This window comes from Rattus norvegicus, chromosome 13 (genome assembly GCF_036323735.1).
Source record: "Rattus norvegicus strain BN/NHsdMcwi chromosome 13, GRCr8, whole genome shotgun sequence".
In the NCBI taxonomy this organism is placed as follows: Eukaryota; Metazoa; Chordata; class Mammalia; order Rodentia; family Muridae; genus Rattus; species Rattus norvegicus.
The window spans coordinates 33122144-33143528 of NC_086031.1; the positions used below are offsets into that span (position 1 = coordinate 33122144).

At 49.9% G+C, this 21385-nt stretch overlaps 1 protein-coding gene across 2 annotated transcripts in view; it reads right to left on the reverse strand.

Annotated features, from left to right (window-relative positions):
- Nucleotides 1–18690: 18690 nt before the first annotated feature.
- Ralb (RAS like proto-oncogene B) overlaps nucleotides 18691–21385 on the reverse strand; it is a 36164-nt gene continuing 33469 nt past the window's right edge. The window contains exon 5 of one of the 2 annotated variants that reach the window (XM_039090267.2): nucleotides 18691–20195. In XM_039090267.2, the coding sequence (XP_038946195.1) occupies nucleotides 20076–20195 (120 nt within the window). In that variant the 3' untranslated portion in view covers nucleotides 18691–20075. 2 annotated transcript variants of the gene reach the window in all.

A 21385-nucleotide genomic window follows, 5' to 3' on the forward strand; every position in this document is an offset into this window, starting at 1 on the left:
TGTTTGAGAGCACTTGTAGATCTTCCAGAGGACCAAAGTTCACTTCCCAGCACCCATATATAAGGCAACTTGCAAGAGCCTTTAATTCCAGCAACAGAGGATCCAATGCCTTTCTTTGGCATCCCCATGCACTGAAACACATGTGCACACATTCACACACAGATAAACACATACACAATTATAAAATAAAGAATAAAAATAAACCACAGGTGCATCTGTGCACCAGGCAATGCTCCCTGCCCAGAATGGTGGGAAGTCTAAGCTGGTGAGTTGAGTTTTGTGTCTGTTTTGTGTGTGTGTTGGGGGGCAGGGGAGGGTTTTATGTATACATGCTTATCTGAGTGTGTACATGTGTGTACTCGCATGTACAGACCAGAGGTTCACATCTGGTGTCTTTATCATTCATCTTGCTTTTTGAGACAGGCTCTCTCACTGAACCCGGAACTGTACATAATTCAGCTAGGCTGGGGGCTGGTGAGCCCCAGAGAACCTCCTATCTCCCATCCCCAGTGCTGAGATTGCAGGTGTATGCTTCCATAGCCCACTTTTACATGGGTGCTGGGGGGCTGAAGCAGGCCCTCATGCTTGCACAGCAAGCACCTTACCCATGGGGCATCACCCCAGCCCCAAGCCACTGTTGTCTAGCGTCTGATCCCCCTACTCTGTGCCCTAATATAAGCTCACCCCTCATGCTCTCTCTCCCCAGGACTCCAAAGCCTGCCAAGGGAGCAGAAGACAGTTGAAGCATGACAGTAGCCATCACAAGGCTCGAAAGGACTAGCAAGCCTGTGCCAAACCACCATGCTCCATGGCTGCATTGGTGGGGAACAGTGTGTGGGCTCTGGACTGGAAGGGTCCTCCAGAGTTGAGGTTTAGCCTTAGTCTGGCCCCCTATTCCCTACAGAACAGCTTATGCCTGGAGCTGGGGGGAATGCCTAGCGAGCAGGAGCATTTGCTTCAAAGACACGGGGACCTGAGTTCAAATCTCAGCACCGAGGGAAAAAGCCAAGCAGGGCAGTGCACGTGTAACAGGGGGTGGTCTGCCAGACTAACTCCAGGTTCAGTGAAAGATCCTGTCTCAAACAAATAAGGCAGGTGTGATAGACATCTGGTATCCTCCCCTGACCTCCACATCTGCTCATTGGTACAAGCTCACACACACACACACACACACACACACACACACACAAGTATATACCACACACATACTCACATGCACATACACACACACATAAGTATATACCACACACATACTCACATGTACATACACATACACACCTAAGTATATACCACACACATACTCAAATGTACATACACACACACCTAAGTATATACCACACACATACTCACGTGTACAAACACACACACACACACACACCTAAGTATATCCACACACATATTCACATGCACATACACACACACACATAAGTATATACCACACACATACTCACATGTACATACACATACACACCTAAGTATATACCACACACATACTCAAATGTACATACACATACACACCTAAGTATATACCACACACATACTCACGTGTACAAACACACACACACACACCTAAGTATATCCACACACATATTCACATGCACATACACACACACACAAAACCCTAAGCACTCACCCATACCTGCTTGTATCCCTCCCCCAAAGTTGCATCACAACAAGCCCATCAATAGACCTTTGTTTCCAGGTTCTGTTTCTACACACCCTTCCCGTGTGTTTGAGAACCGTTTCCCATCGCCTCTGTCTTCTCAGCTGCTTTGAGTACAATAATAAGAAGCCCCAGGCTAGGGTGGAGGGCGTGTGCCAAGAACAGGGTTTGGCATACGGCCCATGGCTTTTGAGGCTGCCCAGTCAGTGAAGTTAGAGGGACAGCAAGGAGAGAGTCCTTACGTCTTCTGGTCCCCTGAGCCCAGCTCCTGAGCTGCTTAGGAGGCCCCTAACACTGAACTGCACTCACACCAGACCTCCATAGCCACCCACCCTGGATCTTACACAGTATAAGGTATCTGCCCCTCACCACACCCCGTGGGAGGGTCACCTGCCCACAGTTCCCCTGGAAGTAGAGCCGTGGTCCGCACCCCCATGCAGAATGTATTGCCAGGGCTGTTGGTCAGAGCCTGGGTTTCTGCAGCCTTAACAAGCCAAAGTCGGCCTTCCGTCCTCAGCGAGACCAACTGAAGAGACAAGCAGTGGTGGGTATCCTCTGTGAGAAGAGGAGGAAGGAGGTCCGCCAATCCTCTAAGTTTAACTTTAGGGTCCTGACGTGACATTTAACTGTTAATAAAGAGCTAGAAGGCTAAGCAGCCCCGGTCAAGGTGTGGTCCCACCCTTCACTGACCCCATCACCAGCTGGATTCCAGTCTGTCCAGCAAGACTGTCGGATGAACTGTCAGAGCCCTGTGAGATCTTTTCCTGTGGTTTAAGTCCCTCTGGTTGGCATTGGGTCACCAGTCATTTTCTTCTCACAGCCTGAGACTCCTGGGGAATTCTAATCTCCCAAGGTCCACTGCCTCAATAGTCTTAGAGCCAAGGCATGAAACTTCTCAGAATATCTTGGCTTCCGCCAATAACAAATGTTAGGTTGTGAGGGTGAGCCACGGCGGGCATCCACAAGAAGGAGGCCTGGACTCCGCCCTTGCCTTCGGCAAACCATGCAGCTTGCATTTGTCATTGTCTGCAGCACAGAGAATACAAGAAACAGCTGCGTTGATGTTTCTCCTGACAGCAGGTGGGTATGTAGTAAGCGGTGCCATTATACCTGTGACAGAACGTTATCTGTTCTCATGAGGGTCAGCACAGGTCAGATTTAACCCCACAAAAGAAGCAGAAGAAATGTTGTCTCCCTTGTTAGGGTACACGGGGAAGAGGAGGCAAGGAAGGACCCTTCCCTCCGTGGCCACCTGTCAGGTTGTCAGGCCTGGGATGGTAAGTGGGCAATTCTTGTAGCGCTAGAGTAGAGAAATGGGACTGTGGACCAGCCTGGCCTTTGCTTTGTTTGTTTGTCTTTGAGACAGCATATCGCATTGCCTAGGCTGGCCTTGAATTCGATATATAACTGAGGATGACCTAAGCTTCTACCTCAGCCGTCTAAATCCTAGATCGCAGCTCTGCTCCCCGACACCTAACCTCTGCTGGAGTCTAAGATCCATCTTAATAGAGAAGGATAGGGCATGCCCAGCTAGGTAGGCGTTGTTCAATAGTTTCTTAAAGGCAAGCGCTAAGTGAAGATGGAGGGATTGGCAGGAAGAGTGGGGCTGGTAAGACAGATTTACAGTGCGTGTGCGCACATGTGTGTGTGTGTGTGTGTGTGCGAGTGTGCATATGTGTTCATGTGTGTGTGCACGTGTGTGCACATGCACATGTACCATAAAATGTGTATGGAGATCAGAGATCTTCCCCTGTTCATTGTTTGAGACAGGATTTCTCTTCCTTCCTTCCTTCCTTTCTTTCTTTCTTTCTTTCTTTCTTTCTTTCTTTCTTTCTTGTTTTTGTCTGTTTCTTGACACAGGGTTTCTTTATATAGCAGCCCAGGCTGGTTTCAAACTCACAGAGACCCACTTGCCTCTGCCTCCTGAGTACTGGGATTAAAGGTGTGTGCCATCATGCCCAGCTCAAAGACAGGATTTCTTATTGTTCTTTGCTCCCCTCATCAAGTTAGCGGGCCCAGTCACATAGATTCTCTTCTTCCTGTTTCCCATCTCTCTATAGGTGAGCAGGATGCTGTGATAAGGGCCCAGCTCCCTATCCACATCTCTCTCTCTCTCTCTCTCTCTCTCTCTCTCTCTCTCTCCTGAACTTGCCACCCCAAGCAGCTGTCCGTCTTGCCTCCCAGCCTCACCACCAACCCTGACATTTTGCCTGGGTTCTCAGGATTGAATTTCGGGTCCTTGTGCTTTCAAGGAAAGCACTTTACTGATTGAACCACCATCTCCCTGGCCCCTGAGCCGGCCAGCAATTCTCTCTGCAGAGCAATTGGAAAAGGTGTCAGTACCCAGCAGGTAACTTGCAGAGCCTGAGGCCACTATAAGCCCCCTGGAATCAACTACTTCTTAGGTTGGTCAAGTTCCTGGCTGTTTCTGCAGAGGGGACGCTCCCTGGTCCCCAGGCTGCCACCCTCAGACTGTCACTCCCTGTGTCTACAGTGGGATGCAGAGGCTGGACAGGGCACTGGTTGGGTGCTGTGTGCCTGGCCAAAACTATGTTCCTTCCCATCTCATCACAACCCACTTCCTCCAGCCATCCCCTGCTGCTTCCCAAAGGCAGGCCAGCATCCTTTCCTGTCCCCTTGAGAGTTGCACATGCTCCCTGAGCCTTTGGTGGTCCTGGCCTAGTTGTCTGGAAGTCAGCAACTTCCAGCTGGGGCCATGGAAATAGAACACATGTGAGAGATGGCAAGAAAGGCACCTGTCAGTGACTAGCCTCCGGGGGCCAGGCCAAGAGAAGAGTGTGGCCTTTATGACATCTCCTCTGGAGGCGAGGACACCCTCAGTCCAACACATGAGAGTCCATTGAGGAAGGGGAGAGAAGGGAAAAGATTGTGTTTCACAAGCTGGGGTGTGTGTGTGTGTGTGTGTGTGTGTGTGTGTGTGTGTGTACATATAAGCACACACACAGCACAAAGGAGCCTGCAACTCTCAATGTCTTGCAAGCCTAACGGCCTGAGTCTGATCTCCAAGACCCACATGGCAGGAGAGAACTGACTCCTGAAAGTTGTTCCTTGACCTCCATGTGCGTTCTGTGATATGTGTCCATGTGTTTACACAAACACACAAATAAAATGCAATTAAACTGGAAAAAGGAAAGGAAAGGAAGGAAGGAAGGAAGGAAGGAAGGAAGGAAGGAAGGAGAAAGAGCCATGAGGTACAACAGCAAAGGCTATTAAGGCAGCACAAGTCACCACAGAGCACGGAGCACGGAGCACGGAGCGAAAACTGTCCAAGACAGGGTTGGAAAAGCCTGAGGCCAGGAAGGCAGCACAAACTTCAGCCTTTGAGGACAGAGAAACAGGAAAACAGAGCCGTAGGTCACGAGCCTCCTCCACAGCGGCCACAGGTATTCTGCAGGGCTGGGAGCTGGCAGGGAGCCCCAGCATCTCTCATTAGGTTAGCCGCACCAGCTCTCAGGGTTTTATTGCCTCTGTGTTGCCTCCGAAGAGCTGAGCCCCATCTGGCTGTGGCTGTTAAAAATGTGCTTGGCTTTCTTCTTTAAAATAAAACCCCAATCAAGGGATAAAAGAAAGTGCTCTGGAGTTCAGCCAGGGAACCGCTGCTTACAGGTGGAGAAAGATGGAGGGTCCGGGAGGAACTGGGGTGGAGGGAGCGAGCGATCCGCTGACATAGCACCTGTGTTGGAGAACGGCAGAAGCTAAGAGATGGGGCTTTTTGATGCTTAAACCCAAGGAGGATGGGTAATTTAGGGAGCACAGCACAAATGATCCAGGACAAGGGAGAAGAGGTGTGAACGCGGCAAGAAGCGCACAGCTACTTTTAGCTAGGTAACACGAAACTGCTATTAAAAGTCTGCTTTGAAACCGAAAGCAACATATGGTCACAAACCCATCACATGCAAGCCGATTTCCCCTGCCAGCCATGCCCTGAACTGTTAGAAGATGAGGCTGAGCTGCAGGGCTTCAAGGTGAGCCTGTTTCCCAGGGCAACACCCCCCCACCCCCTGCCCCCACCACTGTGAGACAGTCACCAAGCTCTAACCCACACATAGGTCTCGGTGTTGCAAAAGAATAAGCCACGCCTGGGGCAAAATAGTTTGTCGTGACCTGCCACCCACCCAAGTAGAATGTGCTCACAGTGCCCCGTGGCACATGTGACCGTGGACCAGGCTCAGCCCAACCTGCTTGCCTACGGGAGCACTGAGTCTACAGTGCTGGCTGGCCCTGGCCTCTGAAGTCAGCTTGTTTGGGCTAAGAGAGAGCAGTCCTTGAAGCAGAGGCTATCTCTGGCAATGGCAGCCAAAATGACAGAGCAGCTATTACACGGACTGATGCCCCCAAGGGAATGTGTCTTTAAGACCAAGGTCTGGGTGCTCGTTGGAGGTGAGGGGAGGGGGTGGGAAGGGAGTACGTGACTAGGGTAGTTCTCCAAGGCCTTTCTTGTGTGCGTGCGCGGCTGGGTTGCAGCCCATTTGCTGGATTGCGTGGAAAGGAGCTTGCCGAATTGCAGCAAGGAATTAGGGCTCCCCTGTTACTTTCCCAATCTTTCTCAATAAACAAAACTCACTGTGGGAACAGCCTTCCTATGTTCTGCAATACAAATTGATTAATGCAATAAAAATGCGAACGAAACCACCAGCCCTCACAGACAGTGGGCTTATGTTGTCTGCCCCGCTCTCTGCCGCAGTGTTTTTCCTTAAAGAGTTTGTGTATTGTTCATGCTTTGGCTTGGCACCCACACAAAATCCAAAGCCCATAATAACGCAGGTCATTAAACCCAACAACTATGTTTGGACCTTTTTCAAGGGAGTGATTCAGGCAGGCGCTCCGCTCCCGAGTCAGCTTCCAGGGAGTTACCGAAGCCACCCTCACTTAAGCAGGGCCCGAGACCAGCCTGGGCTTCCTCAGGAAAAATGATCCTCCTGCAGCCACTAGGTGGTGCTAGGTGTTTGGGAATAGCGTTCAATAGCCTGCGGTGGCTAAGAGAGGACATACTTTTTTTTCTTTTTTAAGATTTATTTATTTATTTATTTATTTGTTTGTTTATTTCAAGTATGTGGGCACACTGTCGCTGGCTTCTGATACACCCAAAGAGGGCATCGGATCCCATTACAGATGGTTATGAGCCACCATGTGGTTGCTGGGAATTGAACTCGGGACCTCTGCAAGAGCAGTCAGTGCTCTTAACCGTTGAGCCATCTCTCCAGCCCAGGACACACCTTTTTGTGTAACATCCTGTCCACATAAAAACGAAGGGGGCACTGGGAACTGGGAATGTGGCTCAGATGCTAGAGTGCTTGCCTAACGAGCATGAAGTCCTGGGTTCCATCCCGCCCGATCCCACAAAGCACAGGTGTGGTGACAACTCACACCTATGCACTGTAGAAACGCCCGTGACTCCCGCTCTGAAGGATCAGAGTTCAAAGTCATCCTATATCAGAGTTCAAAGCTATGTTAAGAGTTTGAGGTCAGTCCGAATTACATGAGATCTTATTTTTTAAAAAAGAATAAGGAAGCTGGAACAGGGCGTAGCAGCTCTCGCCCATAATCCCAGCACTGAGGCGGGGAGGACTGACTAGCCAGTCTGGGCTACAGAGTGAGTGCTGTACTCCTTGGCTCAGCACTTATATAGAATTAGAGGTGTGTGTGTGTGTGTGTGTGTGTGTGTGTGAGAGAGAGAGAGAGAGAGAGAGAGAGAGAGAGACGGAGGTTGGGGGGAGCACCATCCATGTCTCTTCATGTATCTCAGGCTAGCCTCAAACTGGTTATTCAGCTGAGAACGGTCTTGATGGTCATGAACGGTCCCAGGGCTGAGGTGGTTCCTTTGACCCCTGTGCTGGTCTACATGAGGCTAGGAATGGGGCCCACCGCTTTAGGCATGCCAGGTAAGCACTTGTCTCATTGAGAATGTTAAAAAGTGTTTTGTTTGAGTATAGGAAAAGTAATGTATCTTGTTCACATAAGCTCAGAAAGTGTAGCATTTATAGTTATGGGTTCTGGCCTGGAGCTGTAACTCTGTGGCCAAGTATTTGCATGGCATGCACAGCCATGTGCCACAAATGAGCAAAAAGCCTCCTATAAACACGTTGAGGCTCTGGAGTGTTTTGTGAGTGTGGGTCTTCCTTCCTAAAGCTAAAAGCAGGTCGCATGTTGAAAGCCAGCACTTTGAGCAGTATCAGAGGTACAGGGTGGACTAATGAGACATCCAGGCTGCCGATGACCAGGGGCTTGGGTGTGGGTCCAGTGATTTCCTGGCACTGGATAGAAAACTTATGGGAATTTGTTCGTTCGTTCGTTTGTTTGTTTTCACATCATCCAGGAGAGCCTTGAACTCAATAAGTAACTGAGGCTGGTCTTGAACCTCTGATCTTCCTGACCTTTGAGAATACAGACACACACAGGATAGTACAACTGGGTCTTCCTCATGCAGAACTCATGCTCTCCTACACCACAGCCATAGAGTTCAGTTGAAATTGTAGCAATAAGACAAAGACTTTCCACATGGGAAAGTCTGCAAAGGTTCCACACCAGGTACAGAGTCAGGAGTTCACAGATTCAAATTTAGTTAAAGAACCATCACTGCAATTTAGCCAGGCTTAACACTTAATCAGTGCGTTGGAATCTCTTCTACAAAATAGCTTTCCTTCCTTCCTGCTTCCTTCTCTCTCCTTTCTTCCCTCCCTCCTTCTGCTTCCTTTCTTCCTTTCTGCTTCCTTCCTTTCTTCCCCCTCCCTCCCTCCCTCCTTCCCTATCTCCCTCCCTCCCTCCCTTCCTTCCTGCTTCCTTCCTTTCTTCCCCCTCCCTCCTTCCCCCTCCCTCCCTCCCTCCCTCCCTCCCTTCCTTCTCTCTTTTCTTTCATCTCATGTATCCCAAGCTGGCCTCACATTGACTTCCTGCCTGCACCTCGTCTGCGCTTAGATTACAAGCATGAATCACCACGCCAGTTTATGCCAACCGAGGATGCTGGGAACAGAGCCCACGCTGGGGGAATACCCTACTAACAGAGCTTTGTTCCAGCCCATGTAGAACAGGCTTCTGAGAAGACACTCAGAAACAGAAGCTTACAAATCACGTACATGTGAAGTCCCAGAGAGGACAGGATGCTTAAGGGGGTATGAATGGCTGACAACCAGGGTTCGATCCCCAAGGCCGACACGGTAGAAGGAGAGAACCGACTCGCACAAGATGTCTTCTGACCTCCACGTGTGGGCCAACACAGGCAGATGCCCACCCAGGTGAGAAATAAGTAAAATGTGAGAAGTAAATAGGAACAGAAGAAGCGCGTTGGGCGGTGGGACGCACCAGCAGAAGTAGGTGGATCTCTGAGTTTGAGACCAGACAGAGCTACACAGAGAAACCTTGATTCAGAGAAAAAAAAAAATGGCTGAAGCAAAGCAGTGGACTGCAAGGGGTCCTGCTTGACAAACACCATGCAAGAGTGCATGCATACGACAAGAGTCCTCTCTAGACAGGGGTCTCAGGGGACCCACCTCATCGCTTTCTCCTCTGCATACTGTGTTGACCACTACGGGCACGTATTTTTCTGAGGTACAGGGAAAAAAATGGAAAAATAGAAGTTAGGGATGTAGCTTAGTCAGTAGAATGCTTGCCTACCATGAGTGGAGCCTAGGTCCCATCCCCAACACTGCATAAAACAAGTTTGGTGGTCGACATCTGCAATCCTAGCACTCAGGAGGCAGAGCAGAAACAAGCAGAAGAGATCAGGGTCATCCTCAGCTACACTTGGGAGCCTTGGGCTAACCTGGGCTACATGAGACTTTGTCTCAAAAAGGGAAGAAGGGTGAAGTAATTCCCTTTGCTAAATAGACGTTTTACCAGACTCATGTTCTCCTCGCATTAGCAAAGAGTTAAGTTCCTTGTTGCCTTCATGGTAGCCCTTGAACACAAGCCCCACCCCTGTGGCCATCTTCGGGTGTATAAGACCCGGGTTCTGAAAGCACCCTGAAGGCCCTTGCCCCAGCACAGAGCACTCATGTTCCAGTAACTCACCTGCTTGGTGAAGCCTGGCCCTGCTGTCTGCTGCAGGTACAGCCCAAGTTAGGATCCCAGACCCACCCAATACAGAGCCTTGGGAAGATGCTCTGAGCCTTCTGCTGTCAAAGGCGACAGGTGGAGCTGGGCCTCTGGATTTCACATCTCTGAAGTCCTTAAGAACCCACCAGTCAGCAGGCTGCAGCAGAGGGAACGGGTGATTTCCAGGGCTAGGTGAGCTTTCACATGAAGACAAATCTCCCTCTTCATCTCCTGTGGGGCCCTCTGCTGCTTCTGCTTCCCAAACCCTGACTGCATGGCCCTCAGTTGGTGTCCTCTTGTGATGAGACAAGTACCCAGATATTTTAAGACAGCACTTGAGAGGAAATGCCATCTTCAGGCTCAGGAGATGACTCTGTGGGTAAAAGCACGAGCTGAGCAAGGATTAGACCTTCCCAGCACTGGCCCTAAACTTTCAGTGGAGCCATGCAGGAGAGCAGGAGCCTGGAATCCCAGTGCTGTGAAGACGGGGACAGGAGAACGGCTGGGACTTGCTGGCTGCCATCATAGTTCCAGATTCAGTGAGAAAGAAACCTTCCCAGATTAAGGTGAAGAGTGACAGGGCAGGACACCCATTGCATTTATACACACACATGCATGTGTATGCACATGTGCACACGCTCTTGTGACCCGTGCGTGCGCGCGCACACACACACACACACACACACACACACACACACACACAAGCACACTTTAAAGAAAAGGAAACAAATATCACCTTTTAAAGCTGTCAGCTGCAGCAAACTAGCCACTCTTGAAGGTGAAGATCTTCTATCCCATAAACAAAAAAGCAGGACACCCAGAACACGGAGTCTGCCATTCTTCTTTGTGCATGCATGTGTGTGCATGTTCGTATGTTCCGGAGCACTGAGCACATGCATGTGAGGGCCAGAGGTGTCAACCTTGGATGTTGTTCCTCAAGAGCTGCCCACTTTATTCTGAGACAGGCTCTGTCATTGGCCTGGCCACTATCAGCGAGCGTCTGTGTGCAGATTCCGGGGCTCAAACCTGCTCCATATACATGTATATACATGCCATATACATGGCAGCTACTTTACCAACTAAGCCATCTTCCCGGCTCAAATGTGTCACTTTTGTATGGAAAACGCTGTGGCCCGAGTGTCCCCTTCAAAGGCGGGGCACAGAGGACTGCACTGTGAGAGCAGAGACAGGAACCACAGACACACGGGGCAGCTGGAGGGAAATCAGAGCAGCTGGTGAAGAAGGTGGTAGAGGAGGGGCAGAGAGGATCTCTGGAAGGAGAGCGCTACAGAGCAGGGGCTCCCAGAAACACTTCCAAGAGCAATAGCACCTAGGGCGACCACGAGGAGCCCAGGTTGTTGGCATGGGGTGGCATCCCAGATGAGAATAGGAATGGGACAGTGTCAGCCCAGAAGGGTATCTGCTTGGAGGGCGACTCTCAGACCAGATATTTCTGGATGTGCCCAGCTCAGGGAGCTCACAGCGAACAGAGCCAGAAATATGGGGAGCATGAGAAGGTTGAGCGACTGAGGCACAAAAGCATAGCTGACGTCAGACAGGAAGAGGTCCTGAAAGAGGACTCTAGAAGCCCCATGAAGAAGAGATTTGCATAAATAGTTGGGGAGTAAGATAGGGAGCTTATTTTTAATTAAATAATTAATTTTTGTATGAGTATGTATGTGTGGAGGTCGAAGGTTACCCTCTAGCTCTTCCTCAGATGAGATCTGAGTGGGACAATAGCTGTGAGGCTCAGATCTCCAGATCTCCGAGGAATAAGGGAAACAGAAAGAAGTGTGGACAGGAGAAGGTTAGAAGGGGGAACGGCAGAGTGTGGGAGTGCACACTGCCATCCCAGCATCTAGGAGGTCGAGGCAGGAGGGGCGGGAGTTCAAGGTCATTCTCAGATATTTATCAAGATAGTAACTTCAAGGCCAGCCTAGGATACATGATATCGTGCGTGCGTGTGTGCGAATGAATGAAAGATAACAGGGCTACTGAGATGGCACTTGCCTGACACCCTGTTCTCTCTCATATCTACAATCAAACTTTCCTCTTCAAATGGCCCTGCTATCAGTTTATACCTCTTGTGGGGGTCAGTTGAAAAACCCCATCCTAGAAGGATAGCTTCAAGGGAGGAGGGATGGCTCCGCTGCTAAGAGACCTGGCCCTTCCTTCTTTTTTTTTTTTTTTTTTTTTTTTTTTTTTTTGGTTCTTTTTTTCGGAGCTGGGGACCGAACCCAGGGCCTTGCGCTTCCTAGGTAAGCGCTCTACCACTGAGCTAAATCCCCAGCCCCCCTGGCCCTTCCTTCTAAAGACCCAGTTTATTCCCAGCATCTGCAAGTCAGTCCTTTCACCGCGATTAATTCCTGCTCCAGAGGAGCTGAAGCCCCCTGCTGGCCTCTTCTGGCATTGCATCCACATAGCGTACAGAGATACATATGGGCAAAACAGCACTCATAGAAGGTAGAAAAATCAGGAGGTAGCTCTGGGGGTAAAGTGCTTGCCACCAAGCCAGACAACCGGAGTTAGATCCCTGGAGCCCACATGGTGGAAGGAGAGAACCAGCTCTGGCAAGCTGTCGTCCGGCACTCCAGAGGCATGCCATAGCATATGCTCTCCCCACAGTAAATAAATGAAACTTTAAAAACTTAAAAATAAAATAGGGTGGAGGAAGATACCAATATTCACCTCTGGCCTTCACTGGCACGAAGATGTTGCAGTCGTGCACTTAGACATGCCCACACAGCGCGGGCGGGGGCTGGAGGCTGGCAAAGGCCCTCGGCTGGCAGAAAATCGCTGGGGGAGATGGAATTGCACTACAGAGAGCACTGCCACAGTTTCTGGAACACGGAGCCCTCTTTCTGGGTCTAAGGAAGCCCCGGGCTTTCCTTATAGAAGACAAAAATGGGAAAGGGAGTCTTATCTTACTCTCTTACCTATGTTAATCTGAGTGTCTCTGGAAGGCAAACAAGATTTAAGCACACAGCAAGATAAAATAAAATAAAAATCTGGTCCATGTGTGTTGTGTGCATGTAGGTGTGCCAGGTTTGTTCCATGCACACACACACACACACACACACACACACACACACACACACACACACACCGGCTAGAGGATGCTGGGAGATATCACCAACTACTGTTCTATGGAGTACTCTCAGGGTCTCTGACTGAGCTGGCTGGCTGGCCCACAAGCTCCTATTCACCCCACCCCACCCCTGCTTCCCCCAGTGCTGCAGTTACAGACCGTCAGAGCTATGCTCTGTCTGTTATGTGTTCGGGATTTAGATAGCAGGTCCTTTTACCTACTCTGTCATCTGCCTTGTCCTCGGTTTGTTTTTTTCCGATAGAGGAAGCGATCTGCACAGTGCAGAATGCCAATTACTTTTGGAGGGATTGCTGGTATGACCAATCAATTGTCAACCTGATAGAATTTAGGATCACCGTGAAAGCAAACTTCTGGGCATGCCTGTAAGGGACTATCTAGACTAGGTCAACAGAGTGGAGAACACCCCCAGAGTATCCATCTCACTGCTGCCTGACTGCAGCCACAATGTGAGCCGCTGCCTCATGCTCCTGCTGCCGTGCCTTCCCCGCCATGATGGACTGAACCCTCGAACTGTGAGCCACAGTAAACCCTACCTTCTTACATTGCTTTTGTTAGGCATTTGATCACAGGACTGGAGTGATACAACAGGAGTCAAGTTACACGGCAGTCTTGGCCACCCACCCTGGGACCAGAAGACCCTGCACTGTGAATTCCTACAGCAGGAATCCAGGCCCCAGCATCTCCCACACTTACCTGTCACCCTCTTGTGTTTGCATTTATGCAGAAGTGAAGGTGCATCATGGGCCAAGATCTCATCCTGTCTCTAAATCTACACCCAAACCAAGGTTTGATCGGTGAGAGGCAGTAGCAGTCCGTCATTACATATGTACGATAAGCGTAAAATCATATTATTTATTTGTTTGCTTTATATGTGACTTTTAGGGGGGCATTTCTAGCTGTAACTACTGAAAATACATGAGAATTGCTTGACAAGATGGGGATGTGGGAAAATGCTTGCCTGGTGTGTAGGAAGCCCTAGTTTCCATGCCGAGCACTGTACAAACTGAGTATGATGGTGCACATCTGTATTTGTAGCACTTGAGGGGTGGAGGCAGGAGAATCAGAAATTCAAAGTCATCTCCGCTACTTACAGAATTTGAAGCCAGCCGGCCATGGTGTCTCATGCCTTTACTTTCAATACTCAGCAGACAGAGGCAGGAGAGTCTGAGCCAAGCCTGGGCCCCACAAACCCATCTCAGAACACAAACAAAACATCCACAAAAGTTAGGAAGGAGAAAGAAGAGATCCCAAGCCTGCAAGGGAGATGGGTAATCAACTCAGCGCCCTGCGGGCAGACAGAGGAAAGGAGCAAATGAAAGGAGCCCTAGGGAACCCAAGGCATCCTCGATTGAAGTTGACATCCAAAGGACTGCAAATCAAGCTCTGGCTCAACTCCCAAAGGCAAAGGGCTGCCATGGTGCCCCTGGTCAAAATGAACATGCGGAGGGGGCAGTCTGTTGGTCCCCCACCTGATCTGCCAAGAAGAAACAGTTGCCAGAGGAAAAGGAAACCTGGACCAAATACAAGCCGGAACATCAATGTCTCCAACGAAAACATTAAGAAGACTTGAGCCAGGTGGTGGCGCTTGACTTTACCCCCAGCACTTGAGAGCAATGTGTGAGTTCGAGGCCAGCCTGGTCTGCAGAGTGAGTTCCAAGACAGCCAATGAGACCCGGTCTTAAAAAAAAAAAAAAAATGGGGCTTGGGGATTTAGCTCAGTGGTAGAGCGCTTGCCTAGCAAGCACAAGGCCCTGGGTTCAGTCCCCAGCTCCGAAAAGAAAAAAAGAAAAAAAAAATGAACAATAACATAAAATAAAAAGATGAGAATAAACAGAGGAGCGCCCAGCGCGAAATATGATACACATGCCAACCCCTTCTAACCCTCAGGTGCAGTGTGAGCAGAGCATAGACTCCAAGAGCCAGAAGGGATGGAAAAGGGTTCCAAATGCCATCTTCTGGCATAGAGACAGCAGCTCTGATCTGGAAGTCTGGGCAGCTGTTATTAAGAGCGGACCTGTCAACAGTCAGGCAGAGGGTTGGAGTAGTGGCGCATGCCTTTAACCCCACATCCTGAGAGGTAGAGGCAGGTGGATCTTGAAACATACTAAGTTCCGGGCTAGCCTGGACTACACAGTGAGACCCTGCCTCAAAAAAAATTGTCAGGCAGAGGTAGGTGGAGTTTGGGGTTGGGGCGGGCGGACCCATCTTCATCGCCCAACTATTTGTTGCAACCGGATGCAGGAGAGGGGAGTCTGTGCCTTCAGTCGTGTGTTCGTGTGTCCGTGCGTCCGCTGGTGACTCCACCAGCTCCAATGCACAGCTCCAACCCAGTGCTCACAGATGGCCACAACGGGTCAGAAGACAGAGCCAAAGTCAGGAAGCAGAGCAAAGGGCAGGTAGGGAGAACTGGCGGGGGGGGGGGGACTGGGATGATAGTGATGAGACTGGGGGGGGGACTGGGATGATAGTGATGAGAGTTGCAGTAATGGGGAGTAAACAGAATGTGCTGTAGACAGACATACACAAAATAGTCAAGGAACGAGGTCAGTGTAACAGTGAAAAGGTCCAAATGGGAAGGAGCATGCGAGAGGGAGACTAGGTGACACATGACTAGTGCGTTACTGGAATCCTCAGGAAAGGTGAGGGTGAGGCAGAAGGGATCTCAGTGCAGGGTTTGTACCCTTAGGGGTACTCAGCAACCCTGGCTGGATTTTTACTCATTCACCCCAATATTCTGAAAGTTTCACATGGGTTCCCTGAGCTCCTAAATGAACTCTCTTCCCCCCTCAGAGTATGGCTGCCAACCAGAGACCACGAGATACTTGAGCGAAACTCATGGCTTAAAAAAGAATCAAGAACCAAAAAACACTCACTTCAAAATTAAGTAAGATCAACTCTGGAAATAGAGCTTTCCAAAGCCTTACCATGGGGAAGGAGGCAGTTATCAGGTGGGGTGCTTGCCACATGAGCGTGAGGGACAAGTAGAATCCAAGAAGCCACGGGAAGCAGGTGCACACCTGTGACCTCAGTGTGCCTGTGCAGAGACAGGAGGTGGAGACAGAAGAATCCCTGAAGCAACCGGGCTGCTAACTGGGGGCAAGCAGCAGCAACTCGGATCTCTGCCTCAGAACAAGGTGTAAGACCGAAGAGACTTAACCTCTGGCCTCCACGTGCATAATGTGGCACATGCATACCTGCACTCACAATCGTGTACATGTACACACCCACATCACACACAAAGACTTAAAGAATTAAAGCTTTTGTACACAGGCAAACATATGCACATAAAGGTAAGCATGCACACATGCACAGGACTCATGTACACACACATACATGCAAGCATGCTCACTCACAAGCAAGCAGGCACACACACACACAGGCTAGCATGCACACTCACAAGCAAGCTTGCACACACACAGAGGCAAGCAAGCATACTCAGAAGCATGCACACACACACACACACACACACAGGTAAGCATACACACATGCACAGGCCTCATGTACACACACACAGAGGCAAGCATGCACACTCACAAACAAGTAAGCATACACATATAGGCTAGCATGCACACGCCACTCACAAGCAACCATGCACGCACGCACACACACACACACATATATACAGGTAAGCATGCACATATGCACAGGCCTCATGTACACACAGAGGCAAGCATGCACACTCACAAGCAAGCATGCACACACGAATACAGACTAGCATGCACACACCACACACATACACACAGGCTATCATGCAGACACAGGCAAAAATGCACACACACATGCACTCACATGAGCACACATGTACACTCTCCATATTACCCTCCCTGCCAGAGTCTGAGGGTGAAAATCAAGTGGTGGCCTCAGACTGTCAGTGAGAGACACCAGAGTACCAGAGGGTGCACTGGGAACAGACATGAGATGAAGGACAGGGCTGACACAGAAGCAAGGCCACAAGGCTGCCGTTCCTCAGACCATCTTCTAGACCATCACAAAGCATGTGCAGTTATGGCTCCGATAAGTTTAAAACTAAAAATACAAAATCTGAGGTCAGTGACGTGGTGTTGTGGGTGGGAGCATCTGCCACCAAGGCTGATGACCGGAATTCCATCCTGAGGCCCACGGGGTGGAAAGGAACTGGCTCTCCTCAGTTGTCCTTTGACCTCTGGTGGACTTGAATGCACACACACACACACACCAACACATACACACAGACACACAACACACACACACGCACAATAGAGAAATAAAAATGTAATTTAAAAGTCAGTCATGTTTGCTATTACTAGCATACTAGTATCCTCCACAGTTAATACGTATTTATTTGGGGCTGGTGAGATGGCCCATCAGCTAGGAGCCCTTGCGTCTCTCCCACAGGACCAGAGTTCAATTCCCAGCACTCACATCAGGCAGCCACTAGTAACCCCAAAAGACTCAACACCCTCTTCTGGCCACTGCAGACACCTGCACTCATGTGCATGCAACACACACACACACACACACACACACACACACGACAAAATACTCATAACGTGTGTATGCCTGAGACTGTAACGGAGGACCACTTTTGGGACTCTTTCCTCCTCCTCCTCCAATGGGTTCCAGGGACAGGATTCAGGTCAGAGGCTTGTGTGGCAAGTGTAAATGACACATGCTAGCATCTGTGGCGCTTTATTAGAGTACAGCTCCCACACTGACACAGGAAGGAACTGTGTACTTCAGCTGTTGTCACTTCACCTAAATACTCATTTAAACTTCTTTATTTGCTTTTATTTATTGTGCGTGTGTGTGTGTTTGTGTGTGTGTATACATGCATGTGTGTGTGTGTGTAGCTATGCATGAGTACATGCATGCCACACAGCACATGTATTTAGGGTCGGAGGGCAACTCGTAGGAATCAGTTTTGTCCTTCACGAATGTGGACCACAGAGACCGAACTCGGGTTGTCAGGTTTTGTGGCAAGCTCCTTTACCCAATGAGCCATCGAGCCGACCTGCATTAAATTGGTTTCTGACCAATGAGACGGTTTGGTGTGTAAAAGTGCTTGCCGAACAAGTCTGATGGCCCAAGTTTGATCCCTGGAACCCATGTAAAGGTGGGAGGACAGAACCAGTTCCCCGAAGTGTCTGTCCGTTGATCTACATAGCACTCGGTGGCACCTGTGCCCATGCGTGCCCACCATGTACACATCTGTACACACAAATGAAATAATTTACGCACTGCCACTCATCTAGCTTAATAAGCACATTTGTGTCAGTGAAGTGGAGATGGGCTCATTTAACAGGCAGTGTGGTTATCTTTGACGCTTTGCATGTGTGTGCAGGCAGCACATGTATGTGGTTATGTGTGCACACTGTGCTCTGACACACTCACCTTCTTCCTCTGAGGCAGGGCCTCCACTGAACCTGGTAACTGTCTAGCAATCAGCCAGTGCCAGCGATCCTCCTGCCTCCATCCACTCCACGGCACTCTGGTGACAGGCATGCACGAGGTCATCCCTGGCTTCTTACATGTGAGGGGATTCAGACCCAGGTCTGGGGCTTTTGTGGCACCTGCTCTCACTGAGTCATCTCTCTCATGTGGACATTTTTATGTCAGCGAAAGAATCTTTAATTGACAGGGCTGTCTGCTGGTGCTGGGGTGTGATTATCTTCAGGGTTTTATCTGGGAAGGAGGGTGGAAATGTCTCCCACAGGAGAGATGAGTCCATAGTTATTGCTTCTATTGTAGCTGTGTTTCCCAACCCCTGGGGTTCACCGAAGTAGTGCCTGTTTGATACCGCAGCACGTCTGCTAAGAATGACAAGTGACTGCTAGTTCATTTCCCTGAGCATTCCGTTTGGTGGCATGCAGGAAAAAGGGAGAAATTCTGAAAAGTGTAATTTTTTTTAATTCGAAAAAGCCCATGATTCTTTGGAAGTGACACAAGTTTCCAGGGATCAGACCTTGGATTCCATAACCTCTGTTAAAAAAAACATCCATTAGAAGGGCTCCCGCTCTTCCCACCCAGATTCACATTCGGCACCAAAACGTGAAATGTTCACTTCTGGAAAATGGGAGGAGTGTGTGTGCTCAGTGGCAGCCCCCAGTCCCAGAGTCCCCTTCCCCGAGAGGAGGCTTAACAGAGAGTGGGTGTGAGCCTCTGGAACCTGGTTCATGTCAGTGTCACCAGAACCAACTGCCGGGAGCTACAGGAGATGGCCCTCCCTTCTGAGCCTTCCCCTCTTCCGCTTGTAGAGTCTGCAGAGGTAGCTGGCGCTGGCCCGTGTCCTGGGACATAATTTGAACTGGTCACATTTTTCAGAAAGGAAGAAAAAGAACAGGCCTATGGCTGGAGTGGGAGGGAACCAGAAAAGGTGAGATGATCCAGTCAGAAAAAAGAAAGCTTGTTCTGGGGCACAGGCCTACATCTCCCCCACACAAAGTTTCCTCACTACTAAGTAAGGGTGTTAGGGAGGGAAGCCCACAGCCAGCACCTGGCTGGCATTTAAGTATGAAGGGAACAGCGTCCCACTTTCTCTACAAACGCCAGGAGGCTTGGTTCAGCCTATCTGGACCAAGTGAAGTTCATCTTTCTAATTCTGCTTCCAAGTCACAGAAGTTTATCTTTTAAAACAGAAAAAAAAAAAAAACAAATTGTTTTGGCTTTTTCAGTATTACCTGAGCTTAGGTTTTCCGCCCCCTGTCTACTTCTAAACTGATAAGAACTAACGAGGGGTCTTGCCAGAGACCCTCTTTTTAAATCTAAGAAAATAAGATGTTAGTTCTTTTTCCTTTTAGAGACAGGGTCTTGCTAGGTAGCCCAGGCTGGCCTTGGGCTCAGGCTACCCTCCCTGCCTTACCTTCTAGAGTTCTGGGACTACAGGGGTGCACCAGCACGCCCTGCTAATGTGAAGCATTTTGATTTTCCAACAAAAGATGACCATGTCCTAGAACAGGGGGGGACAAGCCGCCGTGGCAATCCTCTTTCTTGTCAACACAACTCAGATTCCTGACCCTAGAGCTGGTGACAGTCACGGTTCAGGGAGGGTGGGAGGGGGCAGACTCTCAAAGCTCCTGGCAACGTTAGCAGATGCATCGCACAGACGCACAGACGAAGGCGTCTTTCTCCTGCCAGCCACTGGTGCACAGGTATCTGTCCCATCTCAAGAAGTGATAGTGAATACAGCTGCGGAGAGTGGGGAGCCAGGGGGAGGCCACCTGGGCTCGGCGCGCTGCAATGTGGCCTTCTCCGCTCGCTCTGTCCGCGGCCCGCTCACAGCAAGCAGCACCGCTCTTTGAAACTCTTCTTGCTCTTGCCGCTTTTCCTGCCGTTCTTGTCCTTGTTTTCCGACATCTTTTTTGCCCGGATTTCTCTCATCAGATCAAAGAACACCTGGCAGTGGGAAGGAAGAGAGAAAAAATGGGGGTCGGGGGGAGTCACTGACAAGCAGCTCGACTGGCAGGGATGCACTCAGCTCTTGTGGCAGAGTCCAAATGCTCGCTCATTCATTCATTCATTCATTCATTCACTCAGACATGCTCTCCTGTAGCCCAAGCTGGCCTCAACTGGCAGTGCATGGCCATGAATCCTGGTCCTCCCGTGCACCCTGGGGCTAGGCTATGTGACATTGGCGATGGCCCCAGGCAAGAGTCTTATCAACTAAGTCCATCTCCAGCCCCCAAGCTTATGTTTGTGAGCCCGTTACATTGAAATAAAGCACCAACAATAAGTCAGTAACAAGGCAGTAAAAATGAGCTTTAAAGAAACCTTCCCTCTCCCAAAAGAACTCTGCCGTTGCACACAGCTCTCACGGGCAGGATGGGCCTGTCACCGTCCACCAGATCTTTTCTTAATTACAGAATAAGGGTAAAATGTGCTTTTTCCAAGCACGGTTCTAGAATGGCGTGTGAAATTCAGACATCCAGAGGGCAGTCGCCTTCGAGTCTATTCTTCCTGCTTCCAGAAAAGGCAAAGGGCGGCTCATCAGGTAGAGCCCCCGCCACCAAGCAGGATGACCTGAATTCAGTACTTGAACTGGTTCGCACCAGTTGTTCTCTGACTTCCACATACATGTAACAGTGTACACACACACACACACACACACACACACACACACACAGTAAAGGAGTAAAGGGCTAGCCTCTGCGTTGTCCCATGTCACCACACCTTGTTTGACCACAGAGGCTACAATGCCATTATAACTAATTTGCCCCTCCACAAATCCTACTTTGAAAGCCACCGAGGGCAAATCTGGGAAAGCAAGAGGGCAGGGATGAGGAAGGCAGGTTCCTGGACTGGAGAGCTGGGAGAAGCAGGAAAGAGAAGTCTTATCGCAGTGTTCCTCCTCCTCACTCCCCAGCTCCACACCCCCATTCCACCCCTTCACCCCCACCCCACTGCCAAGAGGAATTTTATCAAGAAAGATGAGCTTATCTAGGCAGGCGCTATCGCTCGTCTGGAGGTTTGGGTTTCGCCCTCTGCTACCAACAATCACCAAGGGACTGATTAGACCCCGGCAGACAAAATACACTCCCCACCAAAGACACACTGGAGATGTCCCACAGAAACTGGGAGCAGGACAG